At 35.8% G+C, this 26,178-nt stretch overlaps 1 protein-coding gene across 2 annotated transcripts in view; it reads left to right on the top strand.

The window, feature by feature from the left end:
• The first annotated feature begins 379 nt into the window (after positions 1 to 379).
• The window catches only part of tub (TUB bipartite transcription factor), a 103,301-nt gene continuing 77,502 nt past the window's right edge, over positions 380 to 26,178 (top strand). For both annotated transcript variants that reach the window (XM_073837147.1, XM_073837145.1), the window contains exon 1: positions 380 to 545. In XM_073837147.1, the coding sequence (XP_073693248.1) occupies positions 484 to 545 (62 nt within the window). In that variant the 5' untranslated portion in view covers positions 380 to 483. The remainder of the gene's footprint in view (positions 546 to 26,178) is intronic.

The following is a 26,178-nucleotide window of genomic DNA, read 5'->3' as shown; positions in this document are numbered from 1 at the left end:
TTTTCTAAATAATATCTTAGATGAAACATCATCATTATGCACACGACGCATTATCATTAATGCTTAGTTTTTATCATTTTTAATTCTCGAAATATTGAGCTTAATTGTAATCTTCACTATGTACACGTGTGCGAATTATATATAAGATTACAATCAATATGTAATATCTATGTAATATTTAAAAAGGTTCCCATTGTAACTTTGGCGAAAAAAAAGGTGACTATGCTTTTTCTTAAAAAAAAAATCTTAATCCAAACGTGTGCGCGCATGCTGATTTTAACAACTGACATTTCCCCTTTCACAGCCAGTGGTTTAGTCCACCTATTTTAAACCCCTCAACCAAACGGTTTTCTACGGCTTCCCAGCTCTCCACCAGTAACATCTGAAGACGCTCACTGTTGTGAAGACGGAGGATTTAACACAAAACGCCAGCAATATTATACGGCTCGGCGTCACTGTACAATCAAGCATTTGTGTCCACAGATGGCCATGGACGGACTGAGCAACAATAAGAGCATGTCATACAGTCGATGGAGTTATGACAGGTAAGCACGCCGTTGTTGTGTAAACAGACACACACACACACACACACACACACACACACACACACACACACACACACACAAAATCAGCTTTTCTGTACGTGTTAAATAATTTATATGATCAAAGTAAATCGCGACGAGAAACGCTAGCAACCAAACCAACCCAACAGCTCATGACGGGGATGATTTTAACGACCGAAGTTGTGTACAAAGTTCGTGATTCTTTTGAGAAAGAACAACAAATGGCTTCATTCATTGAAAACGAATGGCATTTTGCAAACCTGATGCTGCTTTTCTGTTTTCCTCTTCGCAAAGGCGCTTGCAACAAAGCGACTAGAGACATTTTTCTGATTTGACAGCTGAATGGAGGTTCAAGTGAACAGCACGTAACGGGTCATTTGTGTTTTAAAATCACGGTTACTGCGTATAAACATTGCTTGTGGAGAGCCAAACGTCACCGTTTTATTTCAACACGTGCTCTTTCCAGCGCATCTCTCGTGTATTTATTAGCCTTGCCTTCAGCATCCTCTCAGCTCCACTGTCAGCATCCCAGTTCCCTACAGGCATCATGATATCTGCCTCGGTGCTTCTGCTTATGAACCAGAAGATGCTGGAGTTCATCATGTCTGCAGTAGGGACACATTTGAAATTTCATTCAAAAGCTAGGATGTGATTGGTATGCTATGAATGCGCTCTTACTGCTCCCCAGAGGAACTACAGAAACATCCTCTAGCCTTGACGCCCCATAGCATTTCTCCATAGATCATGTTACAATGAAGCAGGGGTAACATATGAAGACCACCCTCTCATCAGTTCACATATGCACACTTACCTAATATGAAAAAGTGGTTTGTAAATATGTAGTATTTATGAAACAATAGGCAAACAATACCCAAATGATTTACTACATTCACCAAAGTCACTCAGTTTGTTAGTAAATGAATAAAAAAAGTTTGATTTTTGGCGTAGACCTGCATTTGCATCATTCATTATTTACACTACGCATAGGAATCGGTGGGTGGGGCTAAATAGGAAGCGATGTAAAAGCAGGCATTGATCTTCCTCTGTGGAGGTGGTGTTTAGCCGCACTATGATGTCATAAAGTGGCACATTCCTCAACATGTCATTTTGGCAGATTAGCTTTAATATAAGCTGTTTTTAGACTAACCATAAAGTTTTGAGTTCTGAAACTTACACTATGTTTTTATAGTACGATGAGCTCTTATATGTCAAAAGATCAAGGGAATTTTGATTTCTCAGGTCATGACCGCTTTAATGTACTTTAATTATCAGTACATCTAAGGTCAAAGGACAATGCCAATGGTAGATGTAGTACATCAGGCACTGTATTTATATTGCATACCTGAAAAACACTCTTCATTAGTAGTCAATGGGTATACATTTCACGTGCAACATCTGTCCCTCTGTCTCTCTCCTCAAGACCCTTTTGGCTAGTTCGGTGTTTGGAGGATGCATGTGGGTGATAGGGCACGGAGGTAAATGGAGGAAGTGTTCCTATGGCAAAGACAGGGCTTCAGAGAACAGCTGGTGCCTCTCTTTCAAACAAAGGGAATACTATCTATCTCTGAGCACCGTCTCTGATGAATGGATAAAAGAGACAATACCTGCCAGCACATCGGGCTGGAGTACATCCCAGATCATAGTTCTATCTGTATGATATGCGGTGAATACAGAGCTGGGTATGATGGAGACAAAGCAGCACAATGTTTTGTTCGACTGATTGTAATCCTTTTAACAAGCACTGCAGTAAGAACATTTCCCTCACCTATTTAATTCAGCCTCTACCTGCGGTTTGATCAGCTCCAGAATGATGCCCTGAGCTAGTTTAAGATTTAATGGAACCGGCACTGATTACAGATTCATATGTGCGCAGCTCATGCAGGCATTACAATTGACAGCCGTCCTCATCAGGTCTGGAGCTGCTCTTAGACGGTCTAATCAACAATCCGGTGTCCCTATTAGCACAGCTGAAAGAGCCAAGGTGTTTGGTGCAGATAGTTTTCAGCACAGGCGAACTTCAATGGAAGTAGTTAAGCATTTTCATATTTCTGTCAAAGAGGGGGGAGTCTGCTCCAATTATCCAAATAAATGTCAAGTGATCTCATTAGGAGGGTAAGGTGCCTCGCACTAGCCATTAGACAGACCTGATGATAATTCATTCCTGCAATTTTTTTTTCTTTCAACAATACTCAAAGGAGCATACAATCAATGCGCTTAATTGACCCTTTGCTCAGCCTGCTTGGTTACTGTCGTTAACTCCGACTAGTATCCCATAAGAATGAACTGGAAAACACTGCCTGCATCCTAATATATAGTATGTACTTCCCTAGTAGTAAGTTTGAAGTCAGTGTATTCATAAAACAGTAGGCAGAAAGTACTTGGAGGAGAAGTTGTGAATGGCAGTGAGTCAACGCAACTGAGGCTGTAACATGACAATGACAACATGACAAATGTAGTACATTTATGCAGATTCATATTATATAAAACATGGTTTAATGGTTGTGAAGTAATACTTATTGAGAGTATGTGCAGCCAGTGTGACTTTCAGTGCTCATAGGGTAAAGATTGCTGTGAAACTGTTAGGTTTCTGTTTGTATATGACGATATATTTTCTCAAAAGAAAAAGTGAAGTTCTAGAGATTATGTTTACAGTGGCATATGAATGTTTGGGAACCCCTTGCAGAATTGTGAAAATGTGAATAATTTGAACAAAATAAGAGAGAGATCATACAAAATGCATGTTGTTTATTTAGTACTGTCCCGAGTAAGATATTTTACATAAAAGATGTTTACACTGTAGTCCACAAGACAAAAAATAGCAAAAAATGATTAAATTAACCTCTTTCAAAAGTTTGGGAACCCTTGGTTCTTAATACAGTGTGTGGTTACCTGGATGATCTACAACTGTTTTTTGTTTTGTGATGGTTGTTCACGAGTCCCTTGTTTGTTCTGAACAGTTCAACTGAGCACTGTTCTTCAGAAAAATGCTCCAGGTCCTGCGGATTCTTCAGTTTTCCAGCATCTTTTGCATATTTGAATCCTTTCCAGCAGTGACTGTATGATTTTGAGATCCATCTTTTCACATTGAGGACGATTGAGGGACTCAAACACAACTACTGAAAAAGGTTCAAGCACTCACTGATTTTTTTTTCTTTCTATTTAGTACTGCCCTTTAGAAGCAACAGAAGATACTTGCTTGTTTCCTGGAAGACAAATTAAGTACAATTTACCTTGATCTTCAAATGCAAAAAGTTTTCACCCCCAGCTCTTAATGCACCGTGTTTCCTTCTGGAGCATCAGTGAATGTTTAGACCTTTTTTAATAGTTGTGTTTGAGTCCCAGTGTGAAAATCATACAGTCACTGCTGCGAAGGGTTCAAATAAACAAAAGATGCTGGACCTGAAGGATTTTTCTGAAGAACAGTACTCAGTTGAACTGTTCAGAACAAACAAGGGACTCATGAACAACCATAACAAAACACACAAAAAAACAGTCGTAGATCATCCAGGTAACCACACACATTATTAGGAACCAAGGGTTCCCAAACCTTAGAAAGAGGTTATTTTAATAATTTCAGCAATTTTTTTTTTGTCTTGTGGCAGAGGCTGAAAACACCATGAGCGTCAGGCGCGCTTTAGTATGTGTGTAGTAAAAGAAACCGTGCCATTCATTCACACAGAGACATAGAACACACAGGATTCATATTCAAATAGTATTTTTAAGGCTTAATATTTACAGGCGCTAGTCCATATTGCGTTTTGATTTAAGTGTACTGACCTACTTTTGACAATCTGCGTTATATATAATTCCACTTTTATGACTGGATTTTGTGATTCCGTGTTTTCTGCATTGCAAAAATCATAGGACCCTATAGAAATGATGATTCTTTGTAAAGAAATATAAAGTAAATATGTGTAAATATATCAGTATTTCCCTAAATATGCCCACTTCTGGACTAAAAGCCCTAATGGACACTGTTTTGTTGAGAGGAGGCAGAAAATAACCCTCTATACAGGGAAAAACCCTGATTAATATGTTTAATTGCTTTTATTTTTATATTTTCAGTTCAATTTTAATTTAGGTTTTAGTAATTTTATGTTTTTTTTTATTCTATTTGGATTTATTATTATTTAATTTGTTAGTCATTTTAATACTTCAGCATATTTAATTTCAGTTAGTTGCCAAGGTAGCATTTCTAATGGTTGTCTAATATTTAAAAATTTTCATCTAATATTTACAGTCAAACCGAAATTTATTCAGACACCTTTAACATTTCTCACAATATCACAGTTTATTCGCTATAGTATAAAAATGTTAATAAAATATGACAAGAACTCGAGTTAAACTGTGTCAGAACAAATTAATCTTGATAATGTCAGATTAGATTAGATATGTTAGATTAGATAGAAAGGTATGTAATTGCAATCAACCGAAAATTCAGACAACTATTAGTATGACAACATTTCCACAACTGTCAATACTTTGTTGACCAATTACCAAGCAATGCTTCATTTTATTCAGTCTGTGGTGTAAAAATTGTTGCATTAGCAATTTAAAAAAAAAAAAGCAAAACATGGTCAGGTCAAATTGCCTGAATAATTTCACTGGTAGTCTACTGTATAAAGTATTTTTGGGTATAATATAATATGTCACATATTACTTTATTTTGCTATCCTCAGTTACATAAATTGACTATAGTGTCCTGCAACCACTAGTAAAAATATAAAATCTGATGTCTGAATAATTTTTTGTTTGACTGTATATGTTATTTCAGCATAAATTCAATTAACATTTTTTTTTTTTTAAATAGTTTTTGTTTTAGTTAACAATGACAACACGAAATGAGGAAAAGGAAAATACTGCTTATATCCTCTCAGGGTGCCTTCCCAGCAGGCACATCATTGCGATTCAATTCAACGTCTAATGTCAACGTTAATTTGATGTCCAATAACGACGTCAGCTGGCACTGATTTTTAGTTGTTTTTAGGTTGTGTAACCAAAATCCAACGTTACTGTAAGTGAAAGTCAAATTGACATCAAATACTGAAGTCAACCCAGTTTTCATCTCAACCAAAATGCAACGTCTGTCTGACATTGGGGTCCAATGTCAATCTGGCATTTTTTTGCATCCTTTTGTTAGTGACCCCAGCATACCATTTTACCTTATTTATAGATCATTGTTTAATTTTACCCAAACACACAGTCCCTTCATGGATTTAGTTACATTAGAAAGAAGCTTGTTTAAGAAAATGTCAGATGGCAACAGTTGTTAAGGCAAGGCTTAGCGAAGGCTCAGTTATCTAATGAAAACAGGTTATATATGTTTTTCATACCTTTTTTCACACACCTTTCTATAGTGAAAACTGAGATGGTTAAAAAAATCGGTGAGAGGCACACACTTTTCACATCATTCACTGCAGCTCATGGACTAAATTCCAATAGGGGTTGAATCACTCTGTGAATTACACAGAACATCTACTGTGTTTCTCTGACAGATGAGTGGAACCATTGTAAGACATTTATATAAAGACACACTCTCTCTAAGGCAGATGCTTGATTTGTGGGATTAATTTTATATTTCTGCTCTGAGTCAGTAAGACTGTTGAAATTGCTCGGGGGGAAAGAGGTCTCCATTGGATGACATCTCAATTTTCTCACCACAGAGATGTTACCTGGAGAGAAAGTGATCAGTTAGCATTTTCATTCATCTCACTGGCAGTTGGGCGGCTTGTGCATGAAACCCAAGGCGTATGTGACCTGGATGGAAGCTTCCATCTTTGCTCATGGGTGTTTGGCTCTAGGAACTAATTCTGGGAAAAATATATTTCATACCTTTGAAAGCAATGCTTAGCCTTTTTCTGACCACCTGGTTGGAGGTTTAGTAGCCCATGGTTCACTTAATCATCAAATGAGTTGCTCTGATGGCACTGCAATCATTTACTGATTTGTTATTGGTACCTATAGGTTATCACAATCCAAAAAAAAAAATCATGACATGCTTTCTGATTGTTGCTGATTGACGCACATGTTCCTTGTGGTTGAAATCACTAGACAACACTATAGTACCTTTTTTATTTTGGTCTATGTCGTTCATCAGGTTAATTAGAGGATTTCCACGCCGTTCAACCTCTGCAGACAGACATCTAAACAGAGCAATTTATGTGAGGCTAAGTAAATAAGCGGACTCGCCTGCTATCGACTTTTTGGAGCTTAGAGACCTTAGTGTGGCACAGGGGAACACATTTATAAGGCTTTTTGTTGATTCTGCTCACAATGCACCACTGATCTACTGCAAGAAGAGCACATGGCTGCATATGTAAGTGTGGGTGCAGATCTGTTGTCTCGTCTCATACAGTACATAAGTGGTGTCCTACAGGTCCGGCCTCTGGAGCTGTGACCCCTGACATAAGCTCAGCCTGAATCATTTGGGACCTGTTTCTGTGGTAACCATTCACCCGTGACTGAATCTACAGCAAACCTTTCCTTTACTGCAGCTTGAACATGCTCTAGTTCTTTTCTCAAGCCTTTGCTGATGATCTTATGATGTTAACCATTCCAATGTTGTTGATTTTATGAATTGTTGATTTTTTTTTTATTATAACATAAAAAAAAAAATATATATATATATATATATATATATATATATATATATAAAAACCAGACAGAAAATACTTTACACCAGGTTTGAGCAGGATATGTAGCTTTTTTTTAAATGATATGTCTCAGAATTGATTTACACTGCTGTTCAAAAGTTTGGGGTCAGTAAGATTTTTCAAAAAATTAATACTTTCATTCAGCATTAAATGTATAAAAAGTGACAGCAAAGATTATTACATTAAATAAATAAAAGAGCAGCACAACTGTTTTCAACATTTATAATAAGAAGACATGTTTCTTGAGCATCAAATCAAAATATAGAATGATTTCTGAAGGATTGTGTTCTTTGCCATCAGAGAAATAAGTGATATCTTAAAATGTGTTACAGGATTAAAAATTCCCAATAATTTACTCACCCCATGTCATCAAAGATGTTCATGTCTTTTTTTCTTAAGTCAAAAAGAAATGAAGGGTTTTGAGGAAAACATTCCAGGATTTTTCTCCATATAGTGGACTTTAATGGTGTCCAACGGGTTGAATGTCCAATTTGCAGTTTCAATGCAGCTTCAAAGAGCTCTTTTCAATCCCTGAAGGATGAATAAGGGTCTTATTTAGAGAAACAAAGTGTAATTTTCTGAAAAAGAATAAATATATATATATATATATACTTTTTAACCACAAATGCTTATGGAAGCAGATTAGTCTCATTAATAATTCGCGCACAATACACGACGCACACATGCGTGTCCCAATTCACGTGCACGAAAAAAAAAAATATATTCACAAAAAAAATTCACGTGCAAAAAATAAGAATATAAATTCATAAAATACGTTTCACAAGTTGCAAAACACAATTCACAGATTTACAACTGTGTACAACAATTTTGAATGTTTAAAAATCACGAGTGTATCACGGACTGTGAGTGTGTGAATAGCTTTTTTACGTGTGTATTTTTTAGACTTGCGTGTGTGTTTTTGAGACTCTCCTGGCAGCGAACTCCTCCCATGCGGGTCACTCGTACACTTTAGCCAATCAGATTTGAGCCTGTCGATCGACCGATCATAACCCGCTGTGGGCGTGCCCAGAGCCATATAAAAAGAGAGTTGCGACACTCCCATAGGCTTCCATAGGAACTGAGGAATGCGGAAGTAAAGCGTGTCATGGAGCGGTCAATAGTTCCAAACAGCCAATAGCTCCTCCATTGAAGCCCATTCATTTCAGCGCTTCTCAAGCACAGTCGCAAGTATATTGAAGAAATTACTGCATTTCTTTACATTTTAACGCATCAGTTGACCTCTCGAAAAACTGGCCAATCGTGGTGTTTTATGAAGCATGTTATAGTTAATGTTTATCGTTAAAAAATAAACAGTTAAACTGTAAATGCAGCTGGATAACGTGAGAAACACCGTAATAGCGACCATAACCAGATACTAGTTGTCATATTTTTATGTTTTTAGTCTTTCTGCAATCTTTCTCTCCCTGTAGGAGGTTGAATGAGTTTCAGTAAAGACTGCATTCAAGAAACACGATAAAAATGTATGCTGAATGCAATTCGTTGCCTTGTTTTTTTAAACATTATTTTCATATTTTCTATTATGTTAAATGCCATTTTTGCTTGCCTTTTATAATATTCACTTATGTTGTATATTTGAATATCATAAAACAAGAGTAAATTACTTTTTTTTAATTTAACATTAAATCATTAAATCGAAACATACTGTATAAAAAAAGAGTGTTTGATCATGTCCAAATACACATGCAGATGTATTTAACCTTAAATATTACACTAACTGTAATCTAAATACTATATTAGAAAATGTTATCTTTTAAATGGTCAGGATCATTATTGCACATATTAAGTACAAAAAACCTCCTCAAAATATTTACTAAATAGAACTTAACTATATATATTACAGTTATTTAATTGAATAAAAGTTACACTTAAGGTGTTTGGTCACATTTGACTGCCAAAGAGTATGAGAACATATTAATTATGTCTCTTTATCACTCCCCAGAATAAAATGCGATTGTAAAGCGTATTCAGAGAAGTTATCAATACACAATCAATGCACATTATGTGTTAATAATTACTCGAAATTGCTGCAAATATAGTAAAACTGCTGTCTATCCTATTTAACTCCATTCAAACACATTGACAGCGCGGAGCTGTTTGGAACTATTGAGAGCTCCATGAACCACGTGACCGTGCGGCGGCGAGATCAAAGCGTGTCGCAACTCTCTTTTTATATGGCTCTGGGCGTGCCTATCTTACGTTACGTCATCAGCGCGAGTCCAGTTCCAGAATTCAGATACGATTCAGCTGTTGATCGTCTCATTTGTAACTACTCTAGTAAAGGTGTATTGTTTTATTTTGAGTGCTTAAAAACTAAAGGTAAAATCGGTCGTTTAGACACACTCGTTAACGTGACCAGTTTAAGCCAGCGGCTGCTATGAAAACAGATAGTGTTGCCAAAGATGCTGTCTTGTGTTAGCCACAATGTCCTGTTTATTGGCCAAAATGAAGAAAGAATTCTTTTCATTGCCATGTTTTTGTTTAACAACGCTGGGTGTCCTCTGCCCAGTCTAGCTCCCACTTAGCACTGACCCTGCCTTTATTATTATAGCTTTATGTAATGATGAATATACCTCATGAGAACTCAGTGTATGAATAACGGTGTGTTTGTACTAACCATTTGTGCAACTGGATGCAGTGTTTAATTAAAACACACTAATCATTTTCCTTGCATTTTTCAGGATTTAACACTTTGGAACAACATCTGGATGACAGTTACAGACCTCTTCATTCACATTAATCTTTATGTCTTTTTATGTACTTCATCTTTATGCATTATTTTTTTAATGTAATCAACATTCATGTACTTTTTAAAATATTATATTATTGTGATACATAATTTTATGTTGAGCAGTGATGTAAAAATCTTTGAGATTACAATACACAAGATGATGTTGGTTAGCAGCAATTGTATTTGCTTTAGTATTAACAGTTCTGGAATTTGCTGGTCAGTCAGACAGACTGATCACATAAAGGAATGCATCAAAGATTATTCAGTATACTTCATTCAAGTTCCGACTTGTTTTGAATGTTTTAATTCTGACATACAACCAGAACATTTAACAATGCATAACAAAGCTTTATGCCTTAACAAATACAAAGTCATAGGGTACCATTCTAAAAGAAATGTAGTAATAATGCATGAGTTAAATCAGTTGAAACTGTTAAAATGGATGGGTTGCAGCATGACTGTTTTGAAAGAGTTACAGTTCCAAATGAAACTTCTAGATTCACATCACCTCATAATTTGTGGCAGAGGTTGAAATAGGAGCAGCTACTTGTACATCATAAGCATCACAATTCTGAAATAAATAATATCTGCAGGCTGCAGCGTAAACAAACTTAAATGAAATGTACATGGTTTACAATGTGTGTTATTAAATCGTCATCAGCTGAATGCGTGCCATCGTAGGATTTGAGACACAAGACAAGTTTGGCTCTGACAGCTCTTTCCTGTTTTCAATCAAAAAAACAAAACCACAAGAGACTGTTTGAAAAATATCCAAATAGATAATTTTCATTTTCTATTTATTTACATGTCCCATCTGTAAAAAACGTATTTTATGCTTTACATTAAGTTTATAATTTTAATATCTTTATGCGGTATGGTACAGTATCCACGCAAATGATTCTTTATTAAATAAACATAACAATCGATAAATTTTAAAACATAATACACTCTGAGCAGCAGCTGGCTTACACTGGTCACGTTAACGAGTGTGTCTAAACGACTGATTTTTAAATAAGCATGTAGTATAAAACAAAATGAGACGATCAACAGCTGAATCGTATCTGAATTCTGGAACTGGACTCGCGCTGATGACGTAACGTAAGATAGGCACGCCCACAGCGGGTTATGATTGGTTGATCGACAGGCTCAAATCTGATTGGCTAAAGTGTACGAGTGACCCGCATGGGAGGAGTTCGCTGCCAGGAGAGTCTCAAAAACACACACGCAAGTCTAAAAAATACACACGTAAAAAAGCTATTCACACACTCACAGTCCGTGATACACTCGTGATTTTTAAACATTCAAAATTGTTGTACACAGTTGTAAATCTGTGAATTGTGTTTTGCAACTTGTGAAACGTATTTTATGAATTTATATTCTTATTTTTTGCACGTGAATTTTTTTGGTGAATATATATATTTTTTTCGTGCACGTGAATTGGGACACGCATGTGTGCATCGTGTATTGTGCGTGAATTATTAATGAGACTAATCTGCTTCCATAAATGCTCATCTTGCTCTAGCTCAACCTCAAAAGCAAACATGCAAAGAAAGTCAAATGCCCTTTGCCTACACTACCTTTTGAATCAGTACACAGATGAAGAATATTAATTATAATTGAAGTGCTGGATGTGGAAGACACATTAAGGCAACATATGCTGTTCTTTTAATTTCCTCACTGTAAGGTGTGAGCATAAGCCCTTTCTACTTAAAGGACGGATGAGGGGCACAGAACAGAAACTACTGCACTGCTCTAATTACTGTCTCAGAGTCAGAGATGTGGAGTTCACCAGGGAAATGCAATCGCAGGCTGGAATATGTTAAAACAGAATTGGCTAAAGCAGCAGAAAGGGAGAGATGGAAGATCTCCTCAGCGTCCCTAACGCATAAAATACGAGGCACGTTTCTCGTGAACATAGATTACTTCTCTCTGCCTCTTCAAAATCAGTTCTAATTGTCTGAATGCTTCTGAAATGCCACTTAATTATAAATACTCTGGTTTTGATTTAATTACGGCCAGTTACTCATCCACACATTAAGCCTAAGCTAAGGGAAAAAAAATAGATAGATGATAATTAAGCCAAAACAGGCTGAAGACATGTTGAGTAGTGTTAATTATTTATCCATGTTTTATTCTTTCAGCTCACCTACGAACCTTTCTGCCCATGAAATCTGAGGGCCCTGATGCGTTTTCTGTGATGGAGGGTAGTCAGTTGTGTGGGCGTAAATTATTTAAAACCCAGGAGCTTTTTCAAATAAAAAAGCATTAGGTTGACATTAGCTTTAGCGTTAGAAGATAAATTATTTAAAAAAGAGCCAAATTCAATGCCGTAGTCAATAGACAATGGCTCTGAAATTAGATAGTGAGCTGCCTATATAGACAGCATTTTAAGGCACATTCCAAACATAAAGGCCATTTCAAAAAGTAGCGTATTTTTTTTTACACAATATTTGTTTGTGATATGCATTTTGTCTATTAGAGTATCACAGAGTTGGCACCTTAAGAAAACGTCTTCCTTTGTAGGCAGCAAGATAGCTCACTATATTTAGGAACACAGCCAATATCTGACTTCACATCAGTTAAATTCTATATTAATGCTAGCCCAAGTTACAATGTTTCTTTGTTGCTGTAAAAAGTGTATAGTTATTCTAATGAACTGTATACTTGGCAGTAAAATTGTTTATTGTTTTTGTTAATGATAAATGTGCAATAAGCCAGTTGAAATCATGTTTTACAATCATGTCATTTTGCCATGTGGCTTTGGATTGTGCTTAACAACCTCCAAAACATGATGATGAAATCTAATAGCCTTTTTGTGTATTTTTGTGTTTAGTAATTTCCTGCATACTCCATGACTCATGAATACAGACTTTTTTGAGCATTTGACATGTACCACAGCCCTGTCAATTTACCAAAATAACCATCTCTGAGTTATTCAGAACAAGGTGAAAGTGCTTTCACATATTTTCTCTAGCACTCCATTTGATTTGAGGATTTAATTTACTTTAGACTCCATTAGACATTCCTTCAGATAAACCTTGAGTAAAATGAGGTGCATTTTAAAAGCTTTTATTGAATGAAAAAAAAAAAAAAGTTGAAATTTTTCTAGCAATTCAAGCTTGCTAGCTGCTGAGTCATTTTGCTGCAGGAGAAAAGGCAAGGTAAACAGTCAGCAAATGCAAATCACTGAAAGGATTATAACATCTTCTTTTCTTGTTAAAGGAGAGAGAACACCATACATTTCGTTTTATAGAATTGCTCACGTAAGCCTTGTGGGTGTTCACTTCAAAGTATACTTCTTATTAATCAATCTTAAATGTTTATTAAAATGTTTAGTAAAATGTTTATTCGTGAGGTTATTGACGTTGTTATTTAAGAGCTCAGTTTCTTTAATCTATCACCTCTAGGTTGCCAGTAGCTATTTCACAATTCATCTAAAGTTATTTAGTCATTTTTCAACCATTTTCAAGAAAACATATTTAAAAGGTGGTCATTTACACCGTGTCCTAACTATGGATGCAACACGATTCCAGCGACAAGCAATTTGGCTGTCCACACCAGACGTGATACGACAATGTGACAGAAGCACTGAAATATCACAGCAACGAAATGGACAAATGTATAATCTAATTCCTAACTCATACTAAATGACTGATACCATCTTTGTCATGAAAAACACTTGTTGGTTCCTACTGAGTCTGTGGTTTTAACGTATGTTTGCTTAAATTAATTTTCAAGATCTGAGGTTATTATCTATTAATGATTTCAGTATGGCTATAAATGTCACACAATATGATATTTAAACTCTTTAGACACTTTTGACATTGAATACAGCACATAATCAGTACCTGGGATTATAATTGTCATAATAAAATTAAATCAATTTTGATTGTTCCGTCACGGCTAGTTAGAACAAAAACTCAGATTAACATGGAAAAACTACCTTTTATTGCATTGCGTGTAGATAGAACTTTTGTGAAACTGGCAAATGGGCAGCTCCAGTAGTAAGATTAAAAGGATTAATCTTGAAATCTGTCATAGAAATTATGTATAAACCCAATCTGACAATCTAATAATCAATTTACAATAAATTTATACCTGTGATTAATTACAAAACAACTCACAGTGAATTCTGGGTATTCTATAGACGTTTTTCCTGAACACGGAAGTAAGTCCGACTCTTCACTGAAAGAATGCTTTGCATTTCCGGACTGCATTGTTTCTAGTCAAATTAGGGTATATTCCAAGCTAATAAACTAATGTTACACCTATTAAAATGTTTTTAAAAAGCACATGGCTCCATAGCGCCATCACTTGGCAATGTCGCAATGACCGTCATTTGTCAGTGCCTCACTTTAATGAGTGTGTAGATGACACGAAGCAGCGGACGTTAGCTACATTAAAAACAGATGGAAGCTATTTGAAAGGGTTCCTATGGAAACCGGAACAGAAAAGCATTCAATCTGATGTTAGAATTCGTAATGGCAGCGCTCATCGTTTACTCAGGAAAAAGGTCTATAGCCATTGAGTGTACATCAGTTGTACACTCATTTTTGCGGTGCATTGTGGGATTGAATGAGTGCACTTGTGAACATCCGCTAGGTAGAGCCATTTAAATTAGAGGCAACCACTACATTTTTAAACAATCTACAGTAGAAATAACAAAAAATAAACAACACAGTTCTTTCTTAGTCATATTAAGTGCAAACAATAAATGCAGCCATAATCAAAGTAGGTTACTCTCTCAATTTCAAAGTGCAAATAGAGATTTTTTTAAGCATGATACAGAGCTATAGACAACTACACAACCTATTATAGCCCACATACTAATAACAGCCTAGATATGTTATGTAGTCTAATTTGCGCACATTGGGGATACGCTCTTTAAACGTGGGGTATTAAAATTGCCTTTGAATGCGTGTGCACGTTTTGCTTTCGGTTTCTTTTTAACGATCGCGGGAAACTCTCGGCGGTGCTGAGCGTGCATTCTACAATACAATACATTAATTTAACAACAGAATTTGAAAGTGGGGGAACACAAACTGGATTTTGAAAAGTCTGATGTGAATGTATCCCACGTTGTACAGTATATTGAGGCAGAGGCGCCAGAATTGCATCTGACAGAATGTGCCCTGTAGCACAATACTGTATTTCTTCAAAAGCAGATTGTGGAGACAATTTTATTTTAAGCGAAACAGAGGTTGGTTAAGAGAGAGACTAAAAAAAAAAAAAAAAAAAAATGTTTGGAGTAAAAATCAGTCGGTTCCAGGTTTCAGCGGAGTGGAGCGCACTGTCATTGACGGAGTAATTGACGGCGAATATCTCAAATCTGAAATAAAGTTAAGAACGTAAGGATTAAGTTTAATTGGTTATGTAATATTGGAGAGAACGGCGAGGCTGTCACTGTATCAGCTCACAGCAATCTGTGCAGTGGTTAGGCTAGCAAAAGTTTTGTAAAGAAATGAAAACAAGTCACACCACAACAATTTCTTGCACTCGCGCAAATGCTCCCAAATATATTTTGAGCTTGCTTAGATTAAATTTTGGAAGCATATGCGACCAAAACGGTCGCAATTTTCGATCCCTGCTTAATCATGGCTTAATCAAACTACGCCTTTGTTTCTTTGTTTGTTTTGAATATGTGCCCTCTATCGGCAAACAATTACATACTGTGCCTTTAAAGGATATTTTAAGATTAACAAAGTTAAATGGGGTGTACTGTGGTGGCGTGCAGCGTGTGAAATGTCAGGTTCTGGGGAAGTCACACAGCACAGTGTGGATGCGCATCCCTCCAGAGAACAAGACAACAGTGTGATCACCTGGTGTGTTTCCACATTCCAGAAGTTGCCAGTGCCTTCTAGCCATGCTGTCGCTGTGAACCCAGACATATAAACCCACAAGATTAATTAAAGAAAGAGCTTACTCAAATTTCTGTCATCATTTACTCCCACTGATGTCGTTCCAGTTTTGTGTAGGAAGTGTATAGAAGTTAGACATTTCAACCTTATACAAGCACATGTAGGTGGTCTATAAAAAAGTGAAGACCAGTCAATATTTGAATAAAATAATACGGCTACATCTGTAATGTTTATTTGACCTCATACATTTTTTAGGGTTTTATTGAGTCACAATAACCAAGGCCATTAGTCTTATGAAAGAAATGTAAATACTTTTCAAGAAAACGATGGCATTCAGTTAATGCGTTGATTCTTATTGAAATGCTGGTGAATCACAGTCATGTTTTGGCACTAAGACTTAGTTTTGACCACTCTACAAAGTAAAAGTCTTGGGCTTGATGAAATAAAAGGCAGAGTCTTAAGAAGTTGTGCTCATTAGCTCTGTGACTTTTATTGTGACTTCTGTGACTTTTGCCACTCTGACACTTTTAAATTTCATTATGAAATTTTCATATATAAGCATGTAAGACTTATGCCTGTTTGTTATTCATAGATTTTTCTCCAGCATTTAATGCTATTCAACCAGTTCTTTTAGCTGAATTTTTGATGTTTGAATTTGACACCCCTTTAAGAGTTTGCTGGATTGAATTTTATATTTTTGGACCAGAAGATCCCAAAAGGCACGAGTAAATGAGAAATATTCCCAGTAGCTCTACTTCTCAGTGGGCTAACCCCAAGGCTGTATTTTTTCACCATTATTATTTATTCTATACACTGATAGGTTTCAGAAGTCAATATCCCGGCAGGTACAGGTACATTATTAAATATGCTGATGATACAGTGGTGCTAAGCCTGTTAAAACATGGGGAAACAGAGTATAGGCCCATTTTGAACAAAAGAGAGTTCCAATCTAAAAATTAATGTTTAAGGACATGATATCATGACATTTTATAATACTGTTGATATTCCAGCTTAAGTAGTTATTGCTAAAAAAGAAGTTGAGAAGGTTAGCTCACAAGTATCTTGGTACAATAGTAAATGAAGTTAAGTTGGTTGGAAAATATCAAAAACACAAGCGGTTATATATTGAGGAAGCTCGATGCATTTAATGTGAAAGAATATCTATACTGACAATGTTTTACAGATATTTTATTGAAACTGTCTTAACTTTTGCTATGATTTGTTGGCTTTAAATGTTAAAAGTAGATCACAACTGCAGAGAATTGTTAACCTAGGGTCAAATATTACAGGGTGTCTGCTGTGTGTGAGAAAAATGTTCTTGGGACGTTTTTGACTATTCAACAAGATACATCTCACATTTTGTACTCAGAATTTGAATTTCTCCCTTTAGGTAGATCATATAGAGTCCCTAAGTAATAGAGCTTCTAGATATTTTGTTTCAAATGCAGTTTTGATCATACATACTTATTTGAAGCACAAAGATAGAGGTGGATTTTAAATTAAATTTTAATTTATACATCTTTGTAAATGCCTGGGTTTGTGGTTTGTGTATGTTGTGATGTTTTATATTATACAGTATGTTGATTTTGTTTATTGTGTTATTGATGTTGATGCTGCTGCAGAAATTGCGCTGCGAAGGGACAAATAAAGAGTACTACTGTCTAGCTTTGTAGTTTAACAGTAGCAGAAAAGTAGTGATCGAGACTGCATATATATATCTCACACACATGCATATGGTATATATATCTTTGTGTATTCTCTTCTGTTGGTGATGCATTAGCCTTATAAATTGAAGGGCCATTAGTGGTGTATGTGTATTCAACATTTTTTTTCTGAGGAAATGCTTGTATGTTGTTGTACAGCATGTGGTTTGATGTCATCCTATGTGACTGATGCTCTCCATCTCTCTGCTTATTGGTTGTGTAACTGTTAACATCAGTCACTAGATATAAACATATGGTGAAGCTATTTTAAATCATACAGGAAGCGGTTGATAACACATTTAAACAATTTAATATAATACCCTTAGCCCTGTGATGGACGGTTCATAAGGAGTGCTTGAATTTCCTGGTGGGCTTTGTGGTTTCTGGGTTGTCCGTCAAAACCAAATTTAATATAATATTAAATATAGATATTCACAGATTTAAATATTACACTGCCGGTGAGTCTTCTACCATCATAAAGTACAGTATGATCAATTCAGTAAAATAAAAAAGCATTCAGATGCACCCTGAACTTGAACTTCTAATAAAATCTGAATTTAAGAAACAATTCAATTATTAAACACTTAAATATTGCAATTATTAAATATTTTATTATTTCTTTACATTATGGCTGGGGCTATTTCTAGTTACTGGAGTAACAATAAAACAGGAACGTGATTATGTGATATTGCTTTTATACAACAGTTTAATAAAATTTATGCACTAAAGCAGCCACAGCAGGAACATTGCAACACACATTAGGTGGTGTTTTGTGAATGAATCAGTGTTCTCGGAATTAATCAGTTGAGTAATTCAATGTCTAATTCACAAAGACTGTCACTTGTTTCGCTCCTAAATGAATTAGTGTTTTTAAACAAATCATTTGAATGGATAATTTATGACAGTCACTTTGTGTAACATTAAACCTGTGAAAGGAGACTAAAATATAACAAGTTCATTCTGTGTCTAAGTTCGGTTCAATATCTGTTGTCATATCTGATATTTAATTGGTGGGAGAAATAATGGAAACATCACGTTCAGAAAGGTTTTTAAAGAATAGTTCACCCAAAAATGTAATGTAATGCTGTTAACTTACCCTCAGGCCATCTAAAATGTATGTGACTATTTTTTTCTTTAGTAAAACAATAAAAAAGATTTTTAGCTGGAACCGTGGCCCTTGGTGATTCATAAAATGCAACTCAGCGGCTGTCCATATTTAAAGTGCCCCTATTATGCCATGTTAAAGGTAGTTAATATTGTTGTAATAGTCTCTTAAAACAGGTTTACATGTATGCAAGTTCAAAAAACACTTTAGTTTTCTCCAAAATTAGATTTAATTTTACCCCGTTTCTAAATGATTCGTAAACGACTCGTGTGAAGCAGTTTGAAGAATCAGTCTCTCTAAACCCCTCCTTTCAGTGAGCCCTCACTGCTGTGATTGGTCAGATGGTGCAGCCCTTTTGGATTGGTCTACCGCTTCAGCGCAAAACGAAACGCCCATTGCCATAACTGAATGACAGCTGCGGAGACCTGTTAATGTATAGAAAAGATAGCCTCGATTTTACCCTATCAATTCGAGCCGGAGTCTGACGATGAAACGGTTGAAGTGGCACATCGACAAGAAACTGTTTTGCAAGTACGACTGGAGCAGGACGTTTCTCAGAGGGTGTCATATGTTAACTGTGGAAAGTGCTTGCAATTTGCTTTTGTAAGCGAATCGGGCACACCTCTATGTTGTGAACTTCAACACTGTATAATGCATAACACTGCGTTAAGTCATCGTTTATCATTATCATTACTTAAACTAATAAGGCAGACAGACAGTCAAGCTGCATCAATCACAATTTTTAGACTACATTGCACTCACAGCTGAACAACAGAACTACAGAAACGCAAGTTAGCCGGTTACCGAGACATGTGCGGAGTTGTTACACACCATAACGTACACAAAGACGTATTTTGAACGATCGCTAGAAAATACAATCATCAATTATTAATCATACTTACAGGTAGAAGTTCAGAGGAGCAAGCCGGTCCAAATAAACTGGGCACTGATCCATTTTTTAAAACCAAGCGTTTGGTGAATCCCGCGTTGTAACGTTACTCCCCAAGATTGGAAAAGCAGTCATCAGTAAAATGACGCGAACACAAAACAAGATTGGAATTGGACTGCTGAGGTGTTGAAAAAATTAATGTTAACCACTCATTCTTGGTAGTTTCATCTTTCGGAAGGGCATATAAAACAAATTCACTCTCACAGCGCAGGGCGTCTTCTTGACATGATGTAACGTTAATCCACGTGAAAATGGTAGGCCTACTGTTTGTGGGCGGGCAAGTTGTTCGCGAAATTGAACGTGGGCGGACATTACGCAAATGTGTAGCTTGTGACGTGTGGCCGTTACAGAAAAAAGATTCGAATTGCTGACGACTCGTTTAGGCGAATGTGAGCCGACTCTTTTTTTTTTGTTAGACAAAAACTTAATTTATAGTGCACTGTCGGCGTCACAACTTTGCAGATAGTTTATGTTCACATACAGCTACATGACACACTACATGAAATATCATATTTGAAAAGGCATAATAGGGGCACTTTAAGAATGAAAAAAAAAGCACATGAAGAAAAAAAAATTAATATGCCTGACTCCTGACGATATATTGAGATCTTATTAGCAAATAGATTGCTCTGTGTGAGAAACTGAACATTATTTACAACATTATTCCCTAGCCTCAGGCAAATGATCCGGAGTGATGTCCGGCTTTCGGATGTACGAATCTTTCTTTGAACCGGTTCTTTTTTAGTGAACTAGTTCCCCAAATCAGTCAGTTAGAAGCAAGTGCACTAATAGTGTTGTGACTGGATTGTGTGTGTTGTAGTTACAAAATTATGCATTGTGTCAATGAAAACAGCCTCAGAAATGATGATTATTACATAACAAGCTGGTAAGGCTGAACAGTATTCATAACAGGAGATACAAACAGCTGATGAATGGCACTAAAATTATGGCTTCAAAAATATTCTCAGGGTCAACAAAAACATTGTGAGCTTCACAAAGCTAGAAACTGCTCACATTAGACTACATGCATGATCTGGTGTGAGAAGAACAAACCCTAGACCCCTGTGCAATGGAAAAAATTAATATAGGTTGATGAGTCATCTATCACACGTCATTTTCTATATCTAGAACACTTTATGTTTGCAGAAAGACAAAGAATGTCAGCTGTTAAGCATGTTGGGGGACTGGCAGCCATCTCATAGGGGTAAATACAACAAATAAAGCATTTGTAGCTTTACTTGTTGACAAATGGCGCAGTATACCACCACACATATATCAAAACTAGTATGACAGCAAATGAAGATGGATGCATGAGCATTTTGATGTTTCTGAAGACACACAGTAGTTTATGTTTGGTTATGTAGCATATGGAGTCTTTTTGCTAGTGCAGATGGACCAATTAGGCATTTTAGTTCCTTGAGGTCTGAAGAATAAACAATACACATTGATAGGTTTTGAGTGAAAATGTTTTCTCAGTTGCTCTATCCAGATTCATGTCTTTCTTTCTTCAGTTGAAAAGAAAGGTTTTTGAGGAAGACATAAAATATTTTTCTCCATATAGTGGACTTCAGTGGGGACCAATGCCAAGGTCCAAACTGCCATTTCAGTGCAGCTTCAAATGGGTCTACACGATCCCACCCGAGAAATGAGGGTCTTATCTAGTGAAATGATAATTTTCAAAAAAAAAAAAATCAATTATGTACTTTTAACCACAAATACTCAGCTTGACTTTACAGATTACGTAGTCACGTAGGAAAGGTATGCGGAAATACCAACACAGTGTTTACAAAGTGAATGTGCAAAGAAATTCAAACTCTCTTTACAAAAAAATGAATACAGCTAAGGCTACCCCCTAATAGCCAACGAGAAGAGGCTTGGTCGACCGAAATTTTATTTGTCACAGAAAATAAAAATCCACAGAAAGTGACGAAGTCACACAGTCCGTGACATACAGAACTTTAACAGCTGGTCTATGTGGTAAAATATACATCAGGCAGGACATCTAAATGCTCGCCTATCATTCATCGACCTCAAATATGGATTTCAATCTGAAAGATGTGCAGTGGTTAATCAAAGTTAACACAAGTAAACACAACATGCAGTTTTTGAATGAAGTTTTTTTTATTATGAAGGGGAAAAAAACCCAAACCCAAATAGCCCTTTGTGAAAAAGTGTTTGCCCCCTAAACTTAATAACTGGTTGGGCCACCCTTAGCAGCAACAACTGCAATCAAGCGTTTGCGATAACTTGCAATGAGTCTGTTACAGCGCTGTGCAGGAATTTTGGCCCACTCATCTTGGCAGAATTGTTGTAATTCAGCCACATTGGAGGGTTTTCGAGCATGAACCGCCTTTTTAAGGTCATGCCACACCATCTCAATAGGATTCAGGTCAGGACTTTGACTAGGCCACTCCAAAGTCTTCATTTTGCTTTTCTTCAGCCATTCAGAGGTGGATTTGCTGGTGTGTTTTGGATCATTGTCCTGCTGCAGAACCCAAGTTCGTTTCAGCTTGAGGTCACGAACAGATGGCCAGACATTGTCCTTCGGGATTTTTTGGTAGACAGCAGAATTCATGGTTCCAATTATCACAGCAAGTCTTCCAGGTCCAGAAGCAGCAAAACAGCCCCAGACCATCACACTACCACCAACATATTTTACTGTTGGTATGATGTTCTTTTTCTGAAATGCTGTGTTACTTTTACACCAGATGTAATGGGACACACACCTTCCAAAAAGTTTAACTTTTGTCTTTTGTTAACTTTCAGTCCACAGAGTATTTTCCCAAAAGTCTTGGGGATCATAAAGATGTGTTCTGGCAAAACTGAGACGAGCCTTTATGTTCTTTTTGCTCAGCAGTTGTTTTCGTCTTGGAATTCTGCCATGCAGGCCATTTTTGCCCAGTCTCTTTCTTATGGTGGAGTCATGAACACTGACCTTAACTGAGGCAAGAGAGGCCTGCAGTTCTTTAGATGTTGTTGTGGGGTCTTTTGTGACCTCTTGGATGAGTCGTTGCTGCACTCTTGGGGTAATTTTGGTCGGCCGGCCACTTCTGGGAAGGTTCACCACTGTTTTCGCCATTTGTGGATAATGGAAAATGATGATCTGAAACATTAAAGTGTGAAAAAAAGAAAATATCATTAAGGGGGCCAACACTTTTTCACACCACTGTATGTAGTAGCAACTTTACATAGCAGCTTAATCTTATGTTAACCTAGAAAAATATGCGCTATTCAAGTGTCTGTGCAGAGTGTGGAAGCTGAATAGTAGCATGCTCAACTGCATGACAGATTGATGCGCCGGTGTGGTTTGGCCAGACAGATAAAAGTATTTTATCTTTCGAATCTGTAAAGACTCTACGTTTATTTGTGTGCACTCACAATAACAACGAAACGTTGCACTTTTGTAAAATAATGAAAGCAAACAGGATGTGCTTCCTACCATCTCAATCTCTTTGAACTTGAGCATCAGTCTTGAACTCTGTGCATAGGCTACTTGCCTTACAGACATGAAAAATAGAAGTGAAATATCTACTTTCAAGTCATTGTTGCCAGCTTCACTTAAGCCCGAAAAACAAAGCGCTAGTTTATCAATAAATTATTAAAACATTAATGCAGTCTCTCTGACACGTTCAAAATTATTGTATCTGCCGGTGTGCTCTGGCAAGCTTTTTTTGCATGTGGGTGAGTAGGAGAGTATTTGTGACCCTGGACCACAAAACCAGTCATAAGGTTAAATTTGACAAAACTGAGATGTATACATCACATGATAGCTCAATAAATAAGCTTTCTATTGATGTATGGTTTGTTAGGATAGGACAATATTTGGCCGAGATACATCTATTTGAAAATCAGGAATCTGAGGGTGCAAAAAAAATCAAAATACTGAGAAAATCACCTTTAAAGTTGTCCAAATTAAGTTCTTAACAATGCATAATACTAATCAAAAATTACATTTTGATATATTTATAGTAGGAATTTTACAAAAAATCTTCATGGAACATGATCTTTATTTAATTTCCTAATGATTTTTGGCATAAAAGAAAAATCTATAATTTTGACCCATACAATGTATTTTTGGCTATTGCTACAAATATACCCCAGCGACTTAAGACTGGTTTTGTGGTCCAGGGTCACATTTGTGGTTAAAAAGTATATAATTTTTTTTTTTTTTTTTTTTAATGCCCGATTGTTTCGCTAGGTAAGAGCCTGTGTAGAGCCATTGAAACTCTAATTTGGACTTTCAGCCTTTTGGCTCCCATTGAAGTCCACTATATGGAGAAAAATATTGGAATGTTTTTCTCAAAAATCCTTCATTTCCTTCTGACTGAAGAAAGAAAGACATGAACATCTTGGATGACATGGGGGTGAAGAAATTCTTATTATGGAAATTAACAATTTTTTTTTCTAGAGAGGAGGCTGTTGGACTAATAAACTATTGGACTAATAACTAATAATTTTTCACATAAGGAGCAATCAGGTTTCTGATACCTGGAGAGCATTCATATCTCAATGTTGGGTGCTCTCGGCACACACTTATTGTATCACCTGTAAGACTTTATGGCTAGCTTTATAAAATCACACCACAATGTCATTTTTTCATTTAAACCAAATTACATATAAGCCTGTGGAGAATAAAAAAGGAGCATTAGTCTGCAATACGTTTTCATTGGTCACGGCTGCTATAAATCAAAGTGACAAGTCACACTGTAGAATGCATTAGAGTACAGCATGATAATACACTATAGCTGACCTTAGGACAGATCAGATCCAGTAGCCGAACACTCAACACACTGCTGCTCATTACTTTCAAGGTGACACATGCTGCTGTGACGGTGATGTACAGCTGCTGGTAGGAAATGTTCTGAACAGAAAAAAATTCTTGGAAAATGGGTTTATATATCACAGCGACCATTTCTCCCATGATGACTGTGTTGCCAGCCAGTTTAATCACAATAAATTCAATCGGAGTTATGATAGCTAATAAATCAAATGGATTTGAGGTAAATTTCAAAGTTTTATGCTAAGCGTTTTTAAATGTAACACATAGATGATACTAATACAGTTTTTTTTTTCATTTTTAAATACATGGTGTCCTTTTGACAGACAGCCTGAACAGTGAAGAATATGACAGCTCTTCATAAAGTTAGACTCTCTGTCTTATTGAAATTCATGAACTCGATTTCCAGGCAATTTTAATCATGGGTTTAAGAAATCACTCGCAACGTAGAAACCTCTCTGACAGACACTGTGATAATTTGGTGAATCACTGTCAGCAGATAAAAGCAGATTACAATCAATTGTGCAGTACATTCCTAAGCAAAAAATCACTTGCTTATGGCTGAATCTAAATGAAATCCAAGTCTATGAATTCCTAAGCAGGAAAAGGAGGAATAAAAACCCAGTGGTCCAGCCGTGGAAACAGCTTGCAGCATAAATTAAGATCTCGTAAGATCAGAGCCATTGCCCTGAGCCTTATTACCTTTTTTTGTTCTTGCGTCCTGAAATGATTTGTTGTTTGAAAAATCAAGTGTATTCACCATTTCAAAAAGGTTGATTTTAGCTCTCAATCAGATGCCAGCTGGCAGTCAGAAGCAATTGACTGCCAGAAGTCTCAAGGGCTGTGTGTGGAGGACTGAAAGTCAATGATTGTATTCTGGTTCACTTCGCTCACTGGTTCACTCTCGCTTTCTCTCTCTCTCTCCCTTTTATTTTTATTTTATTCAGAAATAGGGGCTACTTTTAGAGACAAAAATGTATTTAAATTTTTATTTTAATTGAATTAATTAATTTTTCAGTTAATTAATTATTCAGACTGAAATAAGGACTTCCTAAAGACAAAATGCATTATTTTAGTCTGAATAAAAAAAATAAAGTAAAAAAATAATTAAATTAAAATAAAATAATTAAATTAAAATTAAAAAACGTTTGTCTCTAAAAGTTATTATTTTATTATATATTTTTTTTAGACTGAAGTAAGGACTACATGTACAGACAAAAATGTATTTTATTATTGTATTATGTTTTTAATTTAATTTAATAATTTAATTTGATATTTTATTTGATATTTTATGTTATCCTAAAATAAGGACTTCCTGTAGAGACATTGCACAATTAATTTTATTTTATTTTATTCAGACTGAAGTAAGGGCTTCCTAAAGACAAAATGTATTTTGCTTTATATTTTATTTTTCGTTTATTTTACTCCTTAATTTTATTTTATTTGGACTTTCTGTAGAGACATCACATTTATTTTTATTTTATTTTATTTTGAACTTCATATATTTATTTATTTATTTTTCTTGTGAACGCATATTAGCAGAGATGAATTTAATTTCCTAATGACTTATTTTATTTTATTTTATTTTATTTTATTTTATTTCTTGTGAACGCATATTAGCAGAGAGGAATGTCATTTCCTAATGACTTATTCTTCATATATTTTATTTTATTTTATTTTATTCAGACTGAAGTAAGGGCTACATGTAGAGACAAAAATGTATTTTATCTTATTATTTACTTTATTTATTTTATTCAGACTGAACGACTTCCTGTAGAGACATCACCATTTTTTTTTTTTTTAACTGTATTTATTTTATTC

Source organism: Garra rufa, chromosome 3, assembly GCF_049309525.1.
Source record: "Garra rufa chromosome 3, GarRuf1.0, whole genome shotgun sequence".
Lineage (NCBI taxonomy): Eukaryota > Metazoa > Chordata > Actinopteri > Cypriniformes > Cyprinidae > Garra > Garra rufa.
Note: the sequence above shows the minus strand (reverse complement) of the source record. Positions and strands in the feature narration are given on the sequence as shown.